The sequence below is a fragment of the Alligator sinensis genome, unplaced genomic scaffold (assembly GCF_000455745.1).
Source record: "Alligator sinensis unplaced genomic scaffold, ASM45574v1 scaffold1322_1, whole genome shotgun sequence".
In the NCBI taxonomy this organism is placed as follows: domain Eukaryota; kingdom Metazoa; phylum Chordata; order Crocodylia; family Alligatoridae; genus Alligator; species Alligator sinensis.
In genome coordinates this window covers 594,746-614,759 of record NW_005842116.1, presented here as the reverse complement: position 1 = coordinate 614,759, position 20,014 = coordinate 594,746, and the positions used below count along the sequence as shown (strand labels likewise).

The following is a 20,014-nucleotide window of genomic DNA, read 5'->3' as shown; positions in this document are numbered from 1 at the left end:
ATTGTTGATCACCCTTGGAGAATTGAAACCCTCCTGGAAGTAGCTGTGGCTGGGTGGCATGCACTCCTGTTGAACGTGGAATCCAGGCCTCTTTTTCGGGCAACAATTTATGAAGAGATCTTCAAAACACCCACCCTCAGCAGCTTATTTTTCCCCCCTTCAGTGTCCTATTTAGATGACTCATTTTCTTCCATGATGCTTAAAGAAAAGAGATACATTTTTGTCTGATAACTTACAAAGACGGCTCTGTTTTAATCTTTGACTCTTAGTCCTCCCCGTCCTCCCCCCCACTTTTTTTTTTCCTTTGGAGCAGAGTGTTTGGGACGGCTGCAAAGAACTAGTTGCTTTATCGTAGTGGGGCCTCATCAGGTTTCATGTGAGCAAATAATTGTCCTTTTTCCTTAGGTTAGGCTTTCATTGAAGGGGACTTCCCCCTTGAAATGCAGATGGCTTATAAAGTGATCCGTTGGAGCGAACAGTGGTTAATTACATAGCTTTTAAGAGGGGCACGGTGTAGGGCACCGTGGATCAGAAAGTCACAGTTCCAGTAGGAAGCATGGCAATCTTGGATGCCTTTCACAAGGCTGTGATTGTTAACAGCCTCTGTGTCAGCATGGCTTTGAGTTTCTGAAGGCCTCTCTCTCTCTCTTTTTTTTTTTTTAACATTTTAAACAGTATAGAATTTCACATTGGTTATCAAGCACAATAATGTACTCCATAGGGAACCGGGGTTAAAGCAGTAAGTCAAAATCGCTTCAGCAGCCTGTTCAAATAAACAGGGATAAAAGTTGAGACATCTCTTCTTTGGCGTTGTCAGCAGCAAGAAAGGAAACATCTGCCTGGGCTTAATTGTAATTTTATTGGTTCCAATCTCTTTCAAGTACCCCAAGCTGAGATCTATGGGAGCTGTGTGCTTATGCAAGTATTACAGGCAGTTGTAAAACAAACACAGGGATTTCTCGTGCGCACTTACACTGCTGCTAAGGAGAAAGGAGTTGTTAGGCCAGCAAAAAGCCCAGTGGATGGAAGTGTGATGTTCGGTGATAGGTGCATAAGGCAAGGATGGGCTGTCTGGGTGGGTGCTTGTCCATGCACGCACTTGGCTCGATCGTTAGCGGTCTTCCTATGCTTTTTGATGCATCCAAAGGCAGATTTCGTGATTAAACTGCCATGGCAGTCACGGCACCAGCTTGAGGGCCAAACACTGCCAGAAACGAAGCTCAAAGTGCAGAGCTTCGGGAGCAGTCTCAGCACATGAGCACGTGCACTGCAAGAGGACTCGGCGTACCTCGGCAATCATCTCCGAGTGACGTAGACGTGAGGAGGCGGGCGGTCTGGAGGTCTGTACCAGAGAGGGAGATGCCCGTGTGCCATCTGTGCTACCTGTTTTGTGTTCAGCTAGAGCCGAGGTATTACCAGCGCGGCAGTTTTTTACGTGGCGGCCTTGCCTGGTTGCAGAGCAGACGTGCCTGCTGTCTTCACCTGCCAAGAAATTTAAAATAAATAGAACGGCTTTTCTTTTTTAAAGGCGGACGCTTGGCTGCAGGCTAGTTCCATCCGTGACCAAGCTTGACACCTACTCACATTTGTGTGTTGGTTGCCCTTATTTTTCCTTATCTTAATATTTCCTAGCAAAGGAAATAAGCTCATGAGTCACATTGCCTTGGGTAGACCTGGGCAGCTCACAGTTGCAAGTGGTCCTTGCTGGAGAGCGATGCGTGTTGATGCAGTTAAAACTGTATGGTAGTTCTTGCAGTTAAAAATAGCTGATAGCTTTGTCTGCTGAGGTAAATCCCATGTCTGGCTTTATAATTTTAAGTGGAAATTGGGCAATATGACTGATGAGCGCGTGACTGTAAAGAAGTAGGCATGGAGTCCTTTTTTTTAAATCTTGGCGTTACCACCGCATTCAAAAATAGGCACGTCAGCTATTGGGCTGCATATACTCTTCCACCGCAGTCCACGTGAGCAGTGACTTACCCGTTCTTGGGACTTGGCCCCCAGCTCTAAAGGCACGAAGAGGAACATGCTATGAAGAACGCCACCCCGGGCACGGCTCTTGGGGCTCTGCTGCAAGACTGCTCACCTCCCAGGCACCGTTCTTTGCTTTCCTCTCAAATTCTCTCCAAAAAAGCCATCTTCACTTTGGAGTCCAGGTGTAGAAATGTGTATGTTTTTTGAGGAATTAACATGTTGGGTTTCAAAGCCTTATTTACAGTGGCAGCAACTTTCCTTTCCCCTCCTGTCCCTCTTTGGGATGGAATTTGGGTAGGAGGTGCTGGAGCGATGCTTATTTATATCTGAATCCTTGATCCTGTATGTTAGGTTCCAGGTTTGAATTTACGGTGTTATAGCGTGAAGCTGGTTAGGCCAGCGTTTCTGTATCCTCAGGTTAGGAGTCCTGCGGTGCAACAACGGTAATTAAGTGCCCCCTTTCCTTAGAAGCCTGTCATTGTTTGCTCCTTGGCGAAAGGGGGATGCTTTGCACAGTGGTGGTGTTGTACTGCAAGACCTTTTGAAGGAGAAAAGAACTGTATTCCAGGAAGTGGCTGATGATGATGTCCCTGCCCCTTCTGCCCAGCATCGCCTCCACTCCTGTATTATTACACATCAAATTGTCCTGATTCACCTCTGGCTGTTCTGTAAGCTCCCAGCAACAGCAGGCAGCGTAAGTGCTTCCAGTTCTGCCAAGATGAAAGACTGATGTTCAATTAAAGCCCCCTCCCTTGCCCTCCTCCCCACCTCTTTTCCATGTCATAGCATTTGCCAGGTTGTGTGCATAACATTTCATTTTATTGATACTGTTTGTGTAATTTGGCCATAAGCGGGCCTGACCCGAGCGGTTATTAGATTTGTCAGGTTAAATGATGCTGGCTAATTGGGTCTAGATTATTTGCAGCATGTTGCAGGCTTGCTTCTTCCATCCCTCTCCCATCTTCCCCTATTAACCTTCATTTCCCTTTCTTTTTTTTTTCCTTCTTTTGCTGCAGAGTAAGGAAGTTGGACTGCAGCTCCAGGAAGACTTGATGAAGGTCCTGAATGAACTGTACACGGTAAATCACACTCACTTCTTGGCTGCTTTTCAGGCAGAAGGAAGAAGCATTTGGCTTCCCCCTGCCTGCTGCTGCAGCAGAGACCAAGTGTTGGGACTGATGAATGTCTCCACCCTCTGTGATTTGAGGCAGCTTGTGTTCACCAGTCTATACGGTACCATAAATTCCTATTTTTTCACTCCATCTTTCTTCTCAGGTTGTATCTCTGTTATCTAAACGGTTGCCAAAACTTGTTCCACAGGGATTACTGAAAGTATGAAAGTGGGGGTATGCATTTTGGATTGCTTTTGAAGTAAAACCTTACAGCCATGACACCCTAGTATGCAGATGCAAACAAACCTATTTAAATCTGCCCCATTTCCTCCACAATTGCACGGAGCACATGTAGAAGCAGAGCAGGCTTCCACGTACAATGCATTTTCCTCTGCATATTGATTTAATGTAGGTTTTGATTTGGTTTGTTTTCTAGATCCTGATTACTACAGAGGGCTCGGGAGGGAGGGGATTCAGGCTCCAGAACGTATCCAAGCAGTGTTAGGGTCACAACTCAGTGTGCCGCTGCGGACAGAGCTCAGGACAAGACCCCCCTTGGGCCTGAAGCCTAGAGGCTCAGCTGAGCCTCAGTCTGCTGTCCCCTAAAGGCCAAACAATCTGTTATAAATGTGTTTTTGTTCTCTGGTTGAGATGCTTGGAACATGATGCTTCCACACAGTTTTTCAGGCTGTTTTTTTTTTTTTTAATGAACCCTCTCCTGAAAACAAAATAAAGCGTGCATCGCAAAAACGTTATCGTTAGACAGCGGTTCCAGGGACACGCTGTGAATTCCTGGGTCCTGCAGTCGACCTCATGCGAAGCATTATAGCTTTGGGAGTAAGTGGTGCCCAGCTCCCCGCAGCCCAGAAAATGCTGGAGATTTTTCCATATCACTTTTTCTCATGTTTTGAAGAGCTTAAAAATAAGAGCAGCAGGTAACTGGCCTGTGAGAACAGGGGGTCTAATTTTGCATGCAACACATGTTTCTACAGCCCTCAGCCAGTTCTCTGGCTGCCGTACAAAAATTTAAAAGCAATATAATTCAGAGCTCCAAAGGCCACAAACGGACATCCCCCTTCTTTACCACAACAGACACTCCCACAGCTGCTTAAAATTACCCATCAAAGGTATTCTCTCTGCTATCACTGCTACATTTCCCATTCAGTAATGCTGTATCCAGATCCCCTCCTTTACCAGGCATCCTCTTCCCCAGGGACTGCTTGAAGAAGCAGGGTGGGTTTGCAGCACCCAGAGTTTAGTCTTCCATTGCATCCGCTTATGGGAGCCCTCTGCCTGGTATACCTGGGATTTTGAAGTTAAAGGCTTTGGCAGAATCGTGTGGCTAAGCTGCTTCATGGCTTGCCAGCATTGTAGCTCGCTTCCAGCCAGCGTTAGTGTTTCTTGCAGGGTTTTTTTCTTTTACTATCCACGATCATGTGGAATCAGGCTTGTAAAATCTCTCTCTCCCTCCTGACACACGGACTTGTGCTAGCCTACAGTGCTGTTAACTAGGTCAACCCTATCTTTAGCCTAGGGGTAAAAATCAAGCCTTGCCTAAAAGTTGTTGTGCTCCATCAGTTATCTCATGAGATCACTAATTATCTGCTCCTAGAGCTAGAAATTGGATGGTCTCTTGTGGTGGCATAGGACTATCTATTTAATTGTTAAAGAGCAGTTGAGAAGAGAGCCAAAAAGTTGGGGGTAGTTTCAAAGTAAGGGCTAGAACTTATAAGGCGAAGGTCAGCCTTGGGACATCCAGCCACCCAGGTCAACTGGCAGCCAGCGATGAGCTGCCATCCTGAGCCAATTTTTCATTGCTGGCAGTGCTCTTGCCATTAAAATTAGAACCTGAATGTTGTGCTGCCCTTCTCCGTGAGAGGGGAGAGTTGGCTGACTGCTCTCCTTTTTTTTTTTCATCTGTACTTAATGATCTGGATTTGGTGAAATGCACTGGAAGATATCGGAGGCAAGGCTGTAGGGCTTCCCCAGCGACATGCAGCAATAGCTTCGGAAATTATTCTGTTGAAGAACTGGTCGCCCCTCTGCAACACTGGCACCGGTGAATTTGGAATCAAAAATAAGTATGTCCAAACTGGGGACCTGGTCTCCTGCAGGAGTCTGTGGCAGACTAGCATATGGCTGTGCTAGGCCTCGTTTCTGTCCCCCCCTCGAAATAAATAAAAACAAGTAATTCTTTAAGCAGTGCTGACTTTCGGAAGATGCAGTGCTCTTGGGAAGTCGCAGTGCTCCACAAAGGAAAGCTCTTTCTTTGGACCTCTCTTGATGATGGCATCTCCGTTTAAATACTGGTTGCTGCTAAGCAATTACATTAGCAATAAATGGTGTAGGAAAATATTTAAATGGGTGGGGGAAGGCCCCTCAAAATGTAGGATATGCCTATCAGAGATTTTTCTCCCATACCGGACTTTGTTCTCCTCTCTCACTGCAGGCTCCTCCTTTCGTTTCTCTCTTTTACACCTGTACGCTTCCTGTTCAGACCTGCTAGCTTGACCCTTTCTCACTGGCTCAGTGCTATGACGAGTAGCACATTAGTTAATGCACATTAAATGGGCTAATGTGCATTTTCCTAGTAGCTTACAATTGAGGTACTAGATTTACTGTGCATTACCTAAAGCGTGCTAATGCACGTGTAGCTGTGCCCTTAAAGGTGACCTTGTGCTTCAGTCAGACAGATGGGCATAGCAGTTGCATGTGGTCCAGTACAGGCAGTGCACCCGATACAGAAGAACGCATGCGATTATAATGGAAAAGACTGCAGCGCGTGTTTGCTCATCCAGCATTTCATCAAAAACGAGGCAGCGCTGGGGAGACAGCCCACCATCTGTCCTCTCTGCTCTGCAGTGTATCCGGCACCAGCTCTGAGGAAGAGGCATTGCCTGCGGAAGGGGAAGAAACATGTTCGTAAAGTTTGTGCGCTGCCTGAGGTTGTCTTTCGTGCAGCTGAATGGAATAAATTCACTGTTGATTAAATCTGTCTTTTCAGCAACTGTTAGGGAATTGCTTCTATTTTAGAAATGAGCCCTGGTAACATTTTGATGCTCAAAATGCCTTGAAGTTTTGCCTAATGACCTGGGTCGTTCTGCTGTGACGTACAAATTCATTCCTTCACTCCTGATTTCCTCCCCAGGAAAAGATGCTCCAGGGGTGATGCTGAAGTCAAAGCATACCGGACCTTTGGGTGGAGCTGTGGTGTTGCCGCTAGTGTTGCAGTGGGGAGGGTGCTCTTCTGAAAGTATGTCTAATAGCAAAACCCAAAAGGAATGAGCTTAGCTTTTAGAGCATTAAAACCACATGTTTGGCCTGGTCTTTGAAAAAGCCGTGGAGGTCAGGAAGGGAAAAGCCGATTCAGCATGCACCAGTGTTCTTGCTGCTGGAACAATTACAGTGGAATTTTTAGTACAGCGCTCAGCATCCCAGCTGCTGACGCTTGGCAGTCTTGCCTTGAGACTGGCCTGATGACTTAATGGTATTGCCATGCAGGAGACTGAAGTACAAGCCTTGCTTTTGATTTACCTCCTGTCCTAACTTTTCTCCTGGGAGCATTTAGCATTACTAAATCAGCCAGCTTATCCCTGGTGAAGATTGTTTAACAGCTCACTAAGCAATGGCCAGTAAGCACCAGTACGATGGTATCTGGAGGCATTTCATCCAGATTTTTTTTTTTGTTTTTGTTTTGTTCCAGGGATCACGTGGCTGGGTCATTACGGCTGTTAGATGTCCAGCGTTGCTCTGCATAACTTATTTATTAGATGTCGTTGGTTTTATTGAAGGTAGTAGAATGAGTTTGCACTGAGAAATGACTTCACGTCAGCAGGTTTGTCTGCCATAGGAATGACCTCGTTTCCTGGCACAAACTCAACTTCATAAGAGTTTCTGTTTGCTGTATCATGTATAGGAGTGAGGCACTATAGCAGAAATACTACCCACCTCCAGACCTTGTCTTTCAAGAGCTAAGATGCTTAAATTGCACTGTAAGTATACACAGCACTTGAGATGATAAGGTAACTGCCTAGAGGAGCTTACATACCAAGATAGGCATGGTCAGTTCACCAGGCTCTGACAGGTCATTGAACCAAGTATTGAGTGTTGCGAGATAACTTCCGTCATCACTGAAAATCCCCTAGAGTCAGCCTTCGCTAAGCAAATTCATCCTGGACATTTTAGTACTGTGTGAGTATCTGTTTGATCCCTGTAAGAGACCTGAAGTTCATCCTCTCTCCTCACATCCCTGCCTTCCCCCCCACCATTTAAAATCATCATCCCTTTTTCTGAATATACCTGAAAAGAGAGAAATCCAACCATTTTGAAGATATTGTTTTAAATTTAATTAGTGGTCGCTCATTGTTTTCCGATGTTTCTGGAAATGGTGATGTGTGCTGAATTTGGGTGAATGGGAACTTGCAGATAGATGTCTGTGTCCTAACCGGTCTTGGTGTGTGTAGAGGATGACAGTCGCTTCTGATTTCAAGTAGACCAAATAGAAATCAGTGTCCTGTTCTTTGAAGTTTCATTTATTCGTAGACAATAGAGGTAGAAAAGAGTATGTGCAGCCTGTACCAGTAAAATGGGATTAAAAAAAAGTGTTGTTTTTTTTTTTTAAAGAATGATTGCTCGAGCTGGGTATTCAGTTCTGCTTGCAGTTGCTTCTTTTTTCTCTAATGTAACTTTGGTCTCACTGAATTCTTTTTACTGGAATCTGGACAAACCATGAAAAAGCAATTTGCTGAACTTGGCGCTCATGGAAGTTCTCGGAAGGCCTCAGCAACTGGCTCACAACTAGATGAATCAGTCATCGGGATTTCTGATTTCACGATCGCCCCGTGCAAATGGACAGTTGACGCTAGCAGCAATAGTGAGCGTTTGTCCTGGACTGAGTTCTGCGAAGCTGAGTGAAGACTAGGCTTTTCTGCTCAGTCTGGTGTTAAATGCAATCGTGTCACAGTCTCGGTAAAATTTGTGGTCAAGGGTACCGACTCGGGGTGCTTCCCTGGCAGCCTGGCACTTAAGTTGTGTTAAGTCACTGCTTCGCTTTAGAATCGAAGTTGCGGTTCGGGTCTGGAGTCTGCAAGGGAAACGGTATTCTCTACTGGCAGGATAAAAAAGTGAATACTGTTTTATCCTGCTGTGTTATCATCAACCGCAGTGTGCGCAGATCCCAGTTGATCACCATAACCATGCCCATAAAAATACACTTATGCCACCCTCCTCTGCTCACCTGCAGATGAGTGCTAGCTTCTGCAGTTTGAAAGGGCGTGCAGCAACTGTCCTCAGTCCCAGATTTTAGGTGCCAGCCTTAGAAATGTATTATCTGTGATCACAGTTAATTAACTTCTGAGTCTCACATTACCTATGGCAGATTTTGCTAAAACCAATAGTAGCTTGCTGTTACTGCCTAGACACTTGGCTGTTTCCATTGTTTAAAGTTTCAGAGCCTTTTCTCTTTTGGATGAAGAGGGTGCAGTGATTTAAGCCTCTGCAAGGGCAGTCTGTTTATTAACACTCTGCGATAAATTCGTGAGTGAGCATGAGCTGGAAGGAAAAGTGGACCTCTGGTTAACACCTTGTGGAATCTGTTTTATGTACGTTGTTCCTGAAAATTTATGTCGTGGGTCCTGCTGTCAAATCTGATCTTTGACTGTGCTGTTGACCCCAGCAGGCAGCTGTGAGTCAGCACTACCCCTATTGCCAAACATGGAGTAGGAGGTGTGGAGCTGCCAATGAGGCATCATCAGCTGGATGAAGTCATTAGAAATTGTGATTTTTATTCATTTTGGTTGCTCCCTGCCAGGTTTCTTTCCAGTGACAGAGGAAGCGAGATCTCTTTGCAGCTTAGAGCTATTATTATAAGTGCCTGTTTTATGGCCTAGGCATATGTGGTAGCTTAGTCTGTGTGTAAATTATTCAGAAAGTCTCTGTTTAAGACTGGCTGTGATCACAATCTCTTTCATGTTTAAATACAGCTTCTGCCTGTAGCTGAGAGCCTTCACTGCGTCAGGAGAGAGCATACATCCCACTTAAGTGAAATAATATGCAAGTTCAAACCAAGGTGAAATGGGCATAAATGGCTTTGCATCTAAAGTAAATCAGATGCGACTGCCAGTGGGAGTTCAATTATAGTTAGGGCCACAAGATTGAGGCATCCGTACTTGAAGGCATGTACTTGCCACGTACCAGCTAGTTATTAGCAAAGCCCGCTCGCCTGTATAAATACACACACACACAGTCCTTTCTAACCGTGGATGGATAAGCCCATTATGTCTAAATGCCTTTCTCTTGCTCTCTTTCTCTTTCCTGCGTTACTCAATACTAGAGGACAGTAGAGTAAAACGATCTCCAAAGTTCAGAAATGGGCTGGCTTTTCACAAGTTTTTGTGTTCACTGTATTTTTGAACTGTTCCAACTGGAAATGGGAGTACTGAGACATGCAAGTGCCAAGATGAGCCGATGGGTTTGTGGACCCAAGAGAAAAAGGTGATTTATATGAACTGAACTGACTAAGGTTTGCCCATCAGTACTTTTCATTTATGAACTGTTTGGGAGCTGTTTAAGGGAGAAAAGCGCTCTCCTCATCCTCATGCCTAAACTTAAGTTGAACTGCAGGACAACCACACTGGCTAGGATGCTCCAAAAGCTGATGGCACCTTGCAGTTTCTTTAGTCAATGTGAGAGTACCTCAGCAGGAGTTATTTTCCACTATGAGAAGCCTTCAGGCCAGCCGGGCTCCTGAATGAAATATGATTAAAGGCATCTCTCGTTATGGCATTAGCGATGCATATATTCCTACCCGGTGCCCACATGCTAATCCAGAAGGGCAAAGCACAAATTGGAAGTTTCTCTGCCTTTTTTTACCCCTTCAGCTGTACTTGCAGTAATGAAGGAAGCCCAGCATTTGACTTTGTTTCGGGGAGGAGGCAGATGGTAGGGAGCAATACTGATTACCCTGAATAGAATTGACTAGTTGCAAAAAATTTGGCTGTATTCATTGCTGAAATGCCCTTGCTTGGATGTAATGTTGAACTGGGCCACAATAAAGTAATGGATCTGGAGACACACTTCTTGTACATAAAACAGATAGATGTTTGAAATGAGTGCACCAAGGAGCATCTTTATGTTGAGTGCTTTGGCTTTTTTGTAGGGGGGTTTCTGAGCTGTAGCATGCAACTTCTGTCGTGTTATTTTGACAGAAAGCCCTTTCCTCTTTCCAGGAAGTAGAGGCTGTAAGGATCTAGGGGCTTCCTGTGGGGCTTTGCCCCAGTTGCAGCAATCTGGGGGCCAATCGCTGGTACCGAACCCTGCAGGTCGCTAGTGTAGAAAGCCATCTCTCATGATGTGCACTGCTGCAATGCACTCCAGTTCCAAGCGGTCTTGAACTTCACTGCTGTAAAGAAGTTTGGCACTGGAGATCGGTACTAGGGCAGCTGTGCTGGAGGTTAGAAACGGGGGCTGATATTCAGTATTGAGAAGGCTTTTGTTTGCTCTTGGGTACTACAAGCTTGTTTCTTTCTTAGCAATTGAAACCATGCCACTGTGTGACTATGCAATGATGTCTCCTGCAGGTGATGAAGACCTACCATATGTACAATGCTGACAGCATCAGTGCTCAGAGCAAGCTGAAAGAGGCTGAAAAACAAGAAGAAAAGCAGATTGGGAAGTCAGTGAGGCAAGAGGACAAGCAGACGCCACGCTCTCCTGACTCCACCTCCAACGTCAGGTTTGAAGAGAAACACGTCCGGCGAAGCTCAGTCAAGAAAATTGAGAAAATGAAGGAGAAGGTGCGTGAGAGCAGTGCTGTGGAAATGAGAGCATTGTGGGTTGGAGCAGAATTAAACATCCATGAAAATGATGTTTAGATCTAAACTGCTGTGCGAATACAGGGTTAAGGATGCACAGCTTGGAAATGCAGAGCTTAGTCGCACATTTGGGTAATGGAGCATGTAGAGTTTTGGAGTTACCTCCAGCGAGCATAGGTGCAGCAAAAACCGAAGCCTCATTACTGCGAGTGAGATGTCTGACTCGAAGGTAACTCTAACTGTCCTTGAAATTCGAGTTTGGCAGTTTATTTCTTTCTCCATTTCCTAGGGTAGCAAGATATTGGGCAAGGTCCTTGTATTTTGCGGGGGGTTAGTCAGCCATCCATTTATTTATTTCTTTTTTTCCCCGTGCGGTCCATGGCATGGTGGCATATGCAAATTAACATGGGCTGATGCTATTCCCTAGCTCCCATGAAAATTAGGTGCTCTAGCAATTGGAGTAACTGCTCGCGCGGATGTGAAGGTCTGGAGGAAAATTAACGTGTCTTGTCTGTAAGGCACGTGACAGTATTATACGGCCAACTCAGACTTCCATTCCCTTGCTCGCTGCCTTCGCGTTTTGATTTTTTTTTTTTCCCCCCCCAGGGAATACCTTAGGTGCAGGGGTGGCTGGTAGGGTCAGGTTTAAAAGCTCCAAAGAGTTGATTTAAATTAAGACTTTGAATTTTGGTAAAGAGAGCACAGGAGATTGGTGGAATAACTGGGTGCAGTTTGTTGCATCTCTAGGAATGCCAGCCCTTTTTCTTTCTTTCTTTTTAATGACCTCTCTTTGGTCTCTTTTCAGCGCCAAGCAAAATACACGGAAAATAAACTGAAGGCCATTAAGGCGAGAAATGAGTATCTGTTGGCTCTGGAAGCCACCAATGCGTCTGTGTTCAAGTATTACATCCATGACCTGTCTGATCTCATTGATGTAAGTTCTGCTGCTTGGGTGCCTATATTGAATGTTGCTGCCATTAACCCCAATATGCTCGTCTCCCTTCTTTAATCCTTTGTGTCCAAGCATCCTTTGCACCCACTCTGCAGCACAGCCCAGGCAGCCATATACCAGATATGATGGGGCAGCAAGGAAGCAGTTAAGGAAGCTGCTTTTAAACAGCTGTGCTCCGCAAAGGGTGCGTTACAAAGGAGGGGATTTTGCACAATGGCTTAGCACTGAAACATTTATGAAGGGGAGGTGCTTTGTTAAAAGGAAACCAAGCACGTCTATGTTGTTGTTCCTTTCAGAAATGTTATACGTGTGATTTTACGCAGTCCCCAACTTCATAATTTCAAGACGGTATTTTTTTTAAAGAGGATGTATGGTTATAAAATCATAAAGCAGTTGGCAGAGGGATTTGAGGGTGGATGCAAGGCCTCAAACTGCCTTAAATCATTTTAAAAAAATTTAAATACATTCTGAATCAATCATGCCCCTTCTCGACTGTTTGGTGAGCTACAGAAAGCCTTTCGCCTACGTATGGGACCTTCTGCTAGTTCAAACCCACCAGGTGTCTAGTGACTTAATGTGTTTCCATGTCCTGCTACTGGGACTACATCGTGTGACTGTGGTGTCAGACCGTTTCCCGATGGAAATGCATCCGTATTGTCAATCGTGCTGCGAGTCTTCACTTCCCAAGTTCCTTGTCATATACGCGGAGGAGTGAGGAAATGAATGGGTTATGGAAACCCCCCCACCTCTGCCCTACAAGAGTCCCTTCAGGAGTAAGCCCGAAGCACAAGGTCAGAGAGCAACGTGTGTAGGAAGCATGTCCTGCAGCTGCTTACATGTTGTGTGCTCTGTGGCTAAATGGAAGGCCTCTGTCTCCAGGGCCATTCATTCACCGTGTGTCCTATGGCACTGGAGTAAAGGAATAAATTGTGAAAAAGGTGGTGTTACTTATCCGCCTCTCACTTAACACCCAAACCCTTGCTGAGAACTCACAAAAGCCACTTCCAGACCTGGAGATACTTCATGTCTTTCTGGGTGGTATCAACGATTGCTTTCACCTCCAGTGTAAGAGTTCCACGGGACTAATGCAGTAGTCTATCAAGTCCTTGATTGCTGCTGGGATCTCCCTGCATCCTGCTTCTCGGTGCCAACCTGAATATCGTGTGCAAACAAGGTTAAAAAACTCCCGCTGCTGAGCCCGGAGCTGTTTGGTGGAGGAGAAGGAGAGAGATGGGGGAATCCTCACATACCAGTATTGATTCATTGCGTCTAGCCACCGTTAATGATCCAGCCAGTCATAAAATCAAACAGACGGCGCTTGCTTGCAGCTAGGTTCAAATGTTCATTTAGACTCTCTTTGGCAGGCTGGAGCTATCTGGGATAAAAGGTCTTTTTAAAAACTCCCAGTATTTGGAGGTGGCGATTGCCTGTTAAAGAGTGTGGTCATGCTGTGCGGTGCATCCTAGTGATGCTACTGCACTTGGAGCCCATTTCTTTACGTGTACATTATACCATCTCCAGTCTTGGAGCCAATTGCTACTTTGTGGGCATGTCTTATGCTGGCTCGTAAGATAAGAATTTAAATGTACTAAAGGAGTTGGAAACTTAACTTCCTTTTAAATTGAACAGGATTTGGGTGCCTAATTCCCTGAGGCTCTTTTGAAAATCCTGGCCGTGGTTCACAAAACTGCTGTCAGTATAGTTCATTCAGTTATCTCAGTTCCCAGACTGTCGGGTTGCAGCGTGTTTCCTTACGGCATGTAGAGTGAAGTGCCGCACGGAGCAAACTCGCTTAGATTTCCTTGATAAATCCTTAACTCTTCTTTAGATGCAGAAAGGAGATCCCAGGGAAGTGAGAGATAAAAACAGCAGTTTATCCAGCTTAGATGGCAGGATTCTTCTCCCTAGGAGCAGTCGGGCTGCCAGGATGACACAGTTATCTGCCGTGTGCGTCATGTCAAGACGAGCACACCGTGTCCATCAGCGCATCCATTTCACTAATCTGTTGCTATGATTAAATTAACCGTATAGTTGCTCGGTTATATGTGCAAGGCATGTACATGGCATGATTCATCTGTAGATCTCAAAACACTTCTACACTACAGTATCCCCTCCTTTTTCAGAGGGGGAAACCGAGGCACAGAGGAAGACGAGACTTCCCTCGGGGGAATTAGCATGAAAACTGAGGATAGAGCCCAGTAGTTCTTCTGATTGTTAGGTCTGACAACGAGACTTCCTAACTCGCAGCCCTTAAATAGGGAGATTTAAACCTAGCGTTAATAAAAATCCTGTGAAGGTTGTGGCTTAAATGCTTATGCGGTTTGAAAATCAAAGCTCGCTCCGTTCCTAATCCACTTTTTCCCCTTGTATTGCTGTCAGACCAAGTCATGCTAACGGCTCTTTACTTGCACGCAGTTAAAAAGTAAATAAATAGCTTAAGGCTGCCAACAGCATTCAAGCCATCATTATTCACATCACGCACTGTGTTCACAGTCCAGCGTCCACGTTAGGAGTAATGGCGAGTAAAGAACAGGGAGTCGTTCGAGGAATTCACCACGCGTCCCGAGTTTCCGGACTTGTGACTGACAGATCCTTGCTGTTAATGAAGTAGTGAAGTCCCAGAGACGTGCGTCAGGTTTGCAGAAGGGTCGCTAAGGCTGGAATATGGATGAGGGGGGAAGGGGTGCACACGTGCATGTGCGAGTGCATTCGCATGCCCCTCCTTTGCTTTACAGTCCTGGGAAGATGTAGCTATGTACTGTATCTGCCGTGACTCAAGCTTTCCCTTTCCCTTCACCAAAATCACATAACTCTCCCATATTCCTCCCACCCAGCAAAACCAGAAAATGAATGTAAAAACAGAGTTAGTTTGCCTCAAATTTGTGTTCTAGGTTTACTTAGAGACCACGAGCTGGCAAGGGGTTAATCAGCTGTCATGTCGAGAAGAGAATTTGGATGAGCTATCATTAAATTCTTATAAAAAATTGATTTCCTAGGAGAATGTTTCCATCAAACATTTATATAACCCAGAAAAGGCCCGCAAGACTGACACACTTATAAATATGATATTCTGGATGGTTTGAAATGTTAAAGCGGGGGCGGGGAAAAATGTTCTCTGCCACCAGCCTCTACAAAGTAAAGCTGAAAAATGTCACCGTCTTTTAATCTAATCCTCCTGTTCCCTCGTGTAGGTGGGGTATGAAATGTGAAAGGTCTTGTTTTACCCTCCGTTCCCATGAACGAATTCCTCTCGGGCCGTGGCAGAGCTCCTCCTTTCGGGCGCGTTGCGTAGCACTGGTGCGTGTTGGCAAGCCCTCTCGAAAATGCCAAGCACGCTGGAGATGAAATCCTCAGTGTGTGGGATGCACAATAGACTGGCCCGCCTGTTAAGGAAAATGGAGGGTCCATCTATAATCAGCCCGGCAGCTGATCCCTAATCATGGTTGGACTGTTGGTCCAACTGAAACGGGCTACCCTCAAATTTTGCCGCATGGGCCATGGAAATTTAATGTGCACGCAAAGCAACAATCGCTGTTTACCAGAGAACGTCCCCACACGTGCAAATTCTCAATCAAGCAGCTTTTGTTCTGGGGTGGGTTTTTTTTGGTCTTATTGATTGAATTTAATATGCTTTAATTCTCTGCTTCCAGTTAAACCAGCAACTGCTCTTCCTTTACAAGGGCCTCACACCTGCCACAGCCTATTGGCACAGTACTCCCGGCATGCAGTAGCAGTTAGTGGCAGAAATCTAGTAAAAGCTGGGAGGGGAGGGACTGTGCGTTTGTCTCTATTTTTCTGAAGGCATTGACTTACAATATGACAATGATGAGACCCAAATGATGGGGGAGGAGGAGATTCCTTGTGATTTTTTGCTTACAGAGCAGCATAGCAATCAGGCAGATGGTCTCTTTCTTTTTGGATATTCTCCTAGCATATGTAATCCTGCTTGCAATTCCTGGAAGGTGGACCCTTCTCAAGTTCAGTTTATTAGATGTCTGAAAAATTCAGGCTGTTTCTGATGAAGTCATGAAAAGAGCTGCTCTCCCTTATGAAACATTAGGACTTGGCTGTTGAGCCGGGGTGCAGAGGAGGCTGCCTGATTGGTTTTTAGTGATGTCATGCTAATGTCGGTAACATCCAGTAAATGCTTGAATATGACCTTCTCTCGCATGAAGGTTTTTGTTCGCTGCTTTCACCCGAGCAATGAAACCGTCCCAGCCGTGCGTTTTGAGGGACGCTTCTTGGACAGGAGAAGTTACTCGGCCTTTATGGCTCAGTTACACAGGGCCAGAAGATGGTTCAAAAGGCAATGAAGTGTACTTTGTATTTGGGCTCCCATATTCGGGCTTCCGCTGATCTTAGCAGGATGTCCAAATCCTATGCACGTTTCCTCCCGTTAGCACTTAGACTGGTGCCCCTTTTATTTGCCCAAGGGTTGAGATGAGTGTCTAAAAGCGTCTAAAAGCAAAATTTGGACACCTGGCTAAAACACTCCATAAGAAAGCTGGGCATCCTATACACTTTTTAAGGAGCGGTGTGTGGAAAGCGTATTAAAAGCAAAGTAAACCTGTTACGAGGGTACCCTGAATGCAGTGTCGGCAATTCTTGCTATGGTTTGGATGCTCAATGGACATCAGCTTCTTGCCCTTCCAAAACCAATGTGAAAAATAGTACTACATAGCTTTGGGAATACTTTCATAAAGTTTTCTTTACCCATGGACTTCAAAGTGCTTTCAGGAAGAAATGGATGCCTTGTGAGCTAGGTAAGGGATATGTAGGAAACTACTTTCCCATCATTGAAAGGCATCTTCTAGAATGAAACATTGCAGCCTTTTTAACGGCAAGTAGCCTCACTCTAACAAATTAGGTTGGTCAGTGAGGCAGGAGGTACCCACTTTCAGTGACGGGGATGATTTTATAGAGGCTGATTTCAGTGCGAGTGTTGAAATGTATATAGGACCTCAGGTTTCGCAGCTCTTCTCCTACAGTTTATTATGGGGTCTTTGTGAAACACTGATCGGGGCCCCAGTTTTGGGTGAGGGTTGAAATGGCTCTGATCACAAGGTTACCTACCACCTGTCTGGTTTCAGGCCACCTTCACTTATTCACAGGGAACTATTTGCTTGCTTTTGTTTTCCAGCAGTGCTGTGATCTGGGCTACCACGCAAGCCTCAACAGGGCTCTCAGGACGTTCCTGTCTGCTGAGCTGAACCTGGAGCAGTCGAAGCATGAAGGGCTTGATGCCATTGAGAATGCTGTGGAGAACCTGGACGCCAACAGTGACAAGCAGCGCCTGATGGAGATGTACAACAATGTCTTCTGCCCACCCATGAAGTTTGAATTTCAGCCTCATATGGGTGACATGGTCAGTTTATTTCCTCCCCTTTGCTCTAGCTCTGGACATGTTCTCGGGCATCTTGACCCCATTTAGTTACGTGTCTAGAACGGTCTCGTTAGTGAAGCAAGTTTTCCTGCTGGTTTGGGCTCTGCCTTGTGCTCTAGCTAGTAGGCTGGAGTTAGCATGTAGAAGTATCTCATGACTTGACAGGTTCACGCTCTCCTAACTGGGCAGGTAAATTATGGGGACTGTCAGGACTCAAGACGCTTCCAGAATCCATCTCCTTTGGAAGCCTTGTAAAATGCTAGGATGCTTGTTTTGGTGGTCCATTTATGTGCCAAGCAAGGATCTTCTGCTCTTAGAGCCGTAGCTTGGTGTGCTCCAACACTGATGAGCAACTCTGCTCTCCACTGATGTGGCTTTCTGGAGGGTGCTGCAAAAGGGTGGAGCGGCCAGCTCTGAATGGAGAACTTTAGATTGCCTTCTCTCACTACCTGCACATCCTCCCCAAGATTGAACTGGGGAGCATTTGTGTGCACCCTTCACTGCAGAAATGCTGCTTATTCCATGTAGCTCCTTTAACATGGTGTAACTGGAAGAATTTCTCCGTTACAAAAAAAATAAATAAATCTGTGTTTGTTACCTAAGCTGATTCCCAGAGTCCTGAAGTGTCTGAGAAGAGAGAGCGAGCAGGTGCTGTTAAATGCAGTTTCATGAGGCATTTGAGTGGATTGTGTCAGAGCACAAATGGCTGGTGGTGCTTCATACATCTTCGTGGTGACACAAGGCAACAGAAGGATTTTCACTTTTGGTGATGAAAATCGATTGCTTTACCGCTTCATCCACATTGTGTCTGCTCATCTGGAGCCTTGGGAAGTAATGCAAGATGAAGCCAGCTTGCAGATTTTAAATGGGACTTTTGCAGTGTAATAACTGGGGTTAATTGCTTATACTTCTAGTTTATCCTAGGCATACAGATTCTTTTTAAGATATTTTTGTTTGTCTCTTAGCCTTCCTTACCTGGCAAAAGGTCTTTTATCTATTACACGTGCACTGATAGCGTTCCAGGATAGCAAAAGGACACAGCTTTAGCAAGCGAAATAGAAACCGTCTGTGTTCGGATTGTTGCCTGGCTAACCCTGTTCCTAATCCTTATTTTCTGCCTCTTCTCTAAAATATCCATTGTGCAGTAATGTGACGTTCCAGTGTTGTTGAGTTGATATTTGTTGTGTGCAGGAAGGTTTGTCTAATTCTTACAGCATTGCTGGGCGGGGTTTGTATGCATGCGATGAGGTCTGCTTTTTATATATGCATGAACTTGGCTTGCAGTTTGTATCTGAAAAAAATCACAGCGGCATGCCACAACACAAGCATTTTACTCTTACCAAAGAGCTTTCTTGATGTGCGCAGAGAGACCTTGAGCATTTTTAGCAGCATCAAGCGAACATGCTGGTTTAGCATCTGAACAGGTGCTTGGCCTACTGTTTGGTCTTAAAATGTATGGGATGTATTAAACAGGGAATCCTCCCTGTTGCTATGGAAACTAAACAGCCTGACTGCATGGTGAACTTGACTCATAGGACCTAATTCTTGCTGCCAAACAGTCCCGCCTTGAAGATGCTGGGCTTAATCTGAGCTGCAGTTTATTATGCACCTTCACGACTACAACCTGATGCCACAGGATTAGACCACAGCAGGTGTCGCTTCTCCTAGCTCTCTTCAGCCCTTCTGTTTTCCCTGTCCTGCTTCATGCATCTTTGGGGGGGAAGGAGTAGTAATTCTGTAAAACAAGAGTTTGCTACTTGGGGTTGATTCAGTCTAAACTGGACCTTAAAGCTGTCATGGAGTTGTTTGCCCTTCAGTAAAAGACTTTTAGCAGGCTGCAGCAAGGTCCCCATGCCATCATGTTCTGGAGTTCTCACAGGAGTGCTGTTCTTTTCCTTTACAGGTGTCGCAGCTGTGTGCCCAGCAGCCAGTCCAGAGTGAGTTGGTACAGAGATGCCAGCAGCTGCAGTCCAGATTGTCCACGCTCAAGATTGAGAACGAAGAGGTGGGCAATCGACAAGAGCCCCTTGTGGCATTTGCGGTGTTGGTATCATTCCAAGAAGAGCACTGTGCCCTAGGCATCCCTGTTGTCATGACCCGCCTTGTAACATGTAGGAGGAGGGCTGCTGAGGACATCACCATGTTAGTCCATAACCCTGACTTAGCTCTCCAGTAGCCTGTACATAGCTTGTGTGGGGCACAAATGTGTACGCTGAATCCAGTGCTATCTTTCTTCCACGTTCTTTCGGGAAGCTACACGTGACCACCTGGGTGTAGAATTGGTGTCATAGAAAAGCAGGGCTGGAAAGGACCTCAGGAAGTCATCTAGTCCAGGCTCCTGCTCTAGGCTGGGTCATTGCATCTGTTCCATCCTCGACAAGGCTTTGTCCAACTTGTTCTTAAATTTCCAAGGAGGTGATCTCTAACCTATTAAAGAACAGCATGTCTGTGTGCCAGCAGATGGGAGAGGAAGTAGAGATTCCTTCCCTGTCTCACTGCAGGAAGCATCCTGTGAATTCCTTGTGATTTCCACACCCGTGCAGGAGGGTAGTTTTGGTGCTGCTGTAAACAGCAATTTTTGCCCTTGTCCAGATGGATTGCTGTCCCGGTGGCACCCTTAACCTGTCATTTCCTTGCATCTCTGTAGTCATTAGCACCCGTACAATTGACCACACAAAGTGCAGGGCAGGAAGAAATCGGTCTGCGACTTCCCATGATAAGATCTTATTTGGAAAGGGGAATACAAGGAAATTATGGCTTATATCCTGTTGGCAGAATGAGA

The 20,014-nt window shown here is 45.6% G+C and overlaps 1 protein-coding gene across 10 annotated transcripts in view; it reads left to right on the top strand.

The window, feature by feature from the left end:
• Positions 1–20,014, top strand: part of SRGAP2 (SLIT-ROBO Rho GTPase activating protein 2) — a 163,915-nt gene that overhangs the window by 97,700 nt on the left and 46,201 nt on the right. For 9 of the 10 annotated variants that reach the window (XM_025205513.1, XM_025205514.1, XM_006024743.3 and 6 more), the window contains exons 4-8: positions 2,991–3,053; positions 10,664–10,879; positions 11,703–11,831; positions 16,990–17,214; positions 19,136–19,237. In XM_025205513.1, coding sequence (XP_025061298.1) covers positions 2,991–3,053; positions 10,664–10,879; positions 11,703–11,831; positions 16,990–17,214; positions 19,136–19,237 — 735 coding nt within the window. The remainder of the gene's footprint in view (positions 1–2,990; positions 3,054–10,663; positions 10,880–11,702; positions 11,832–16,989; positions 17,215–19,135; positions 19,238–20,014) is intronic. The other variant, XM_006024744.3, reaches the window with a different exon arrangement.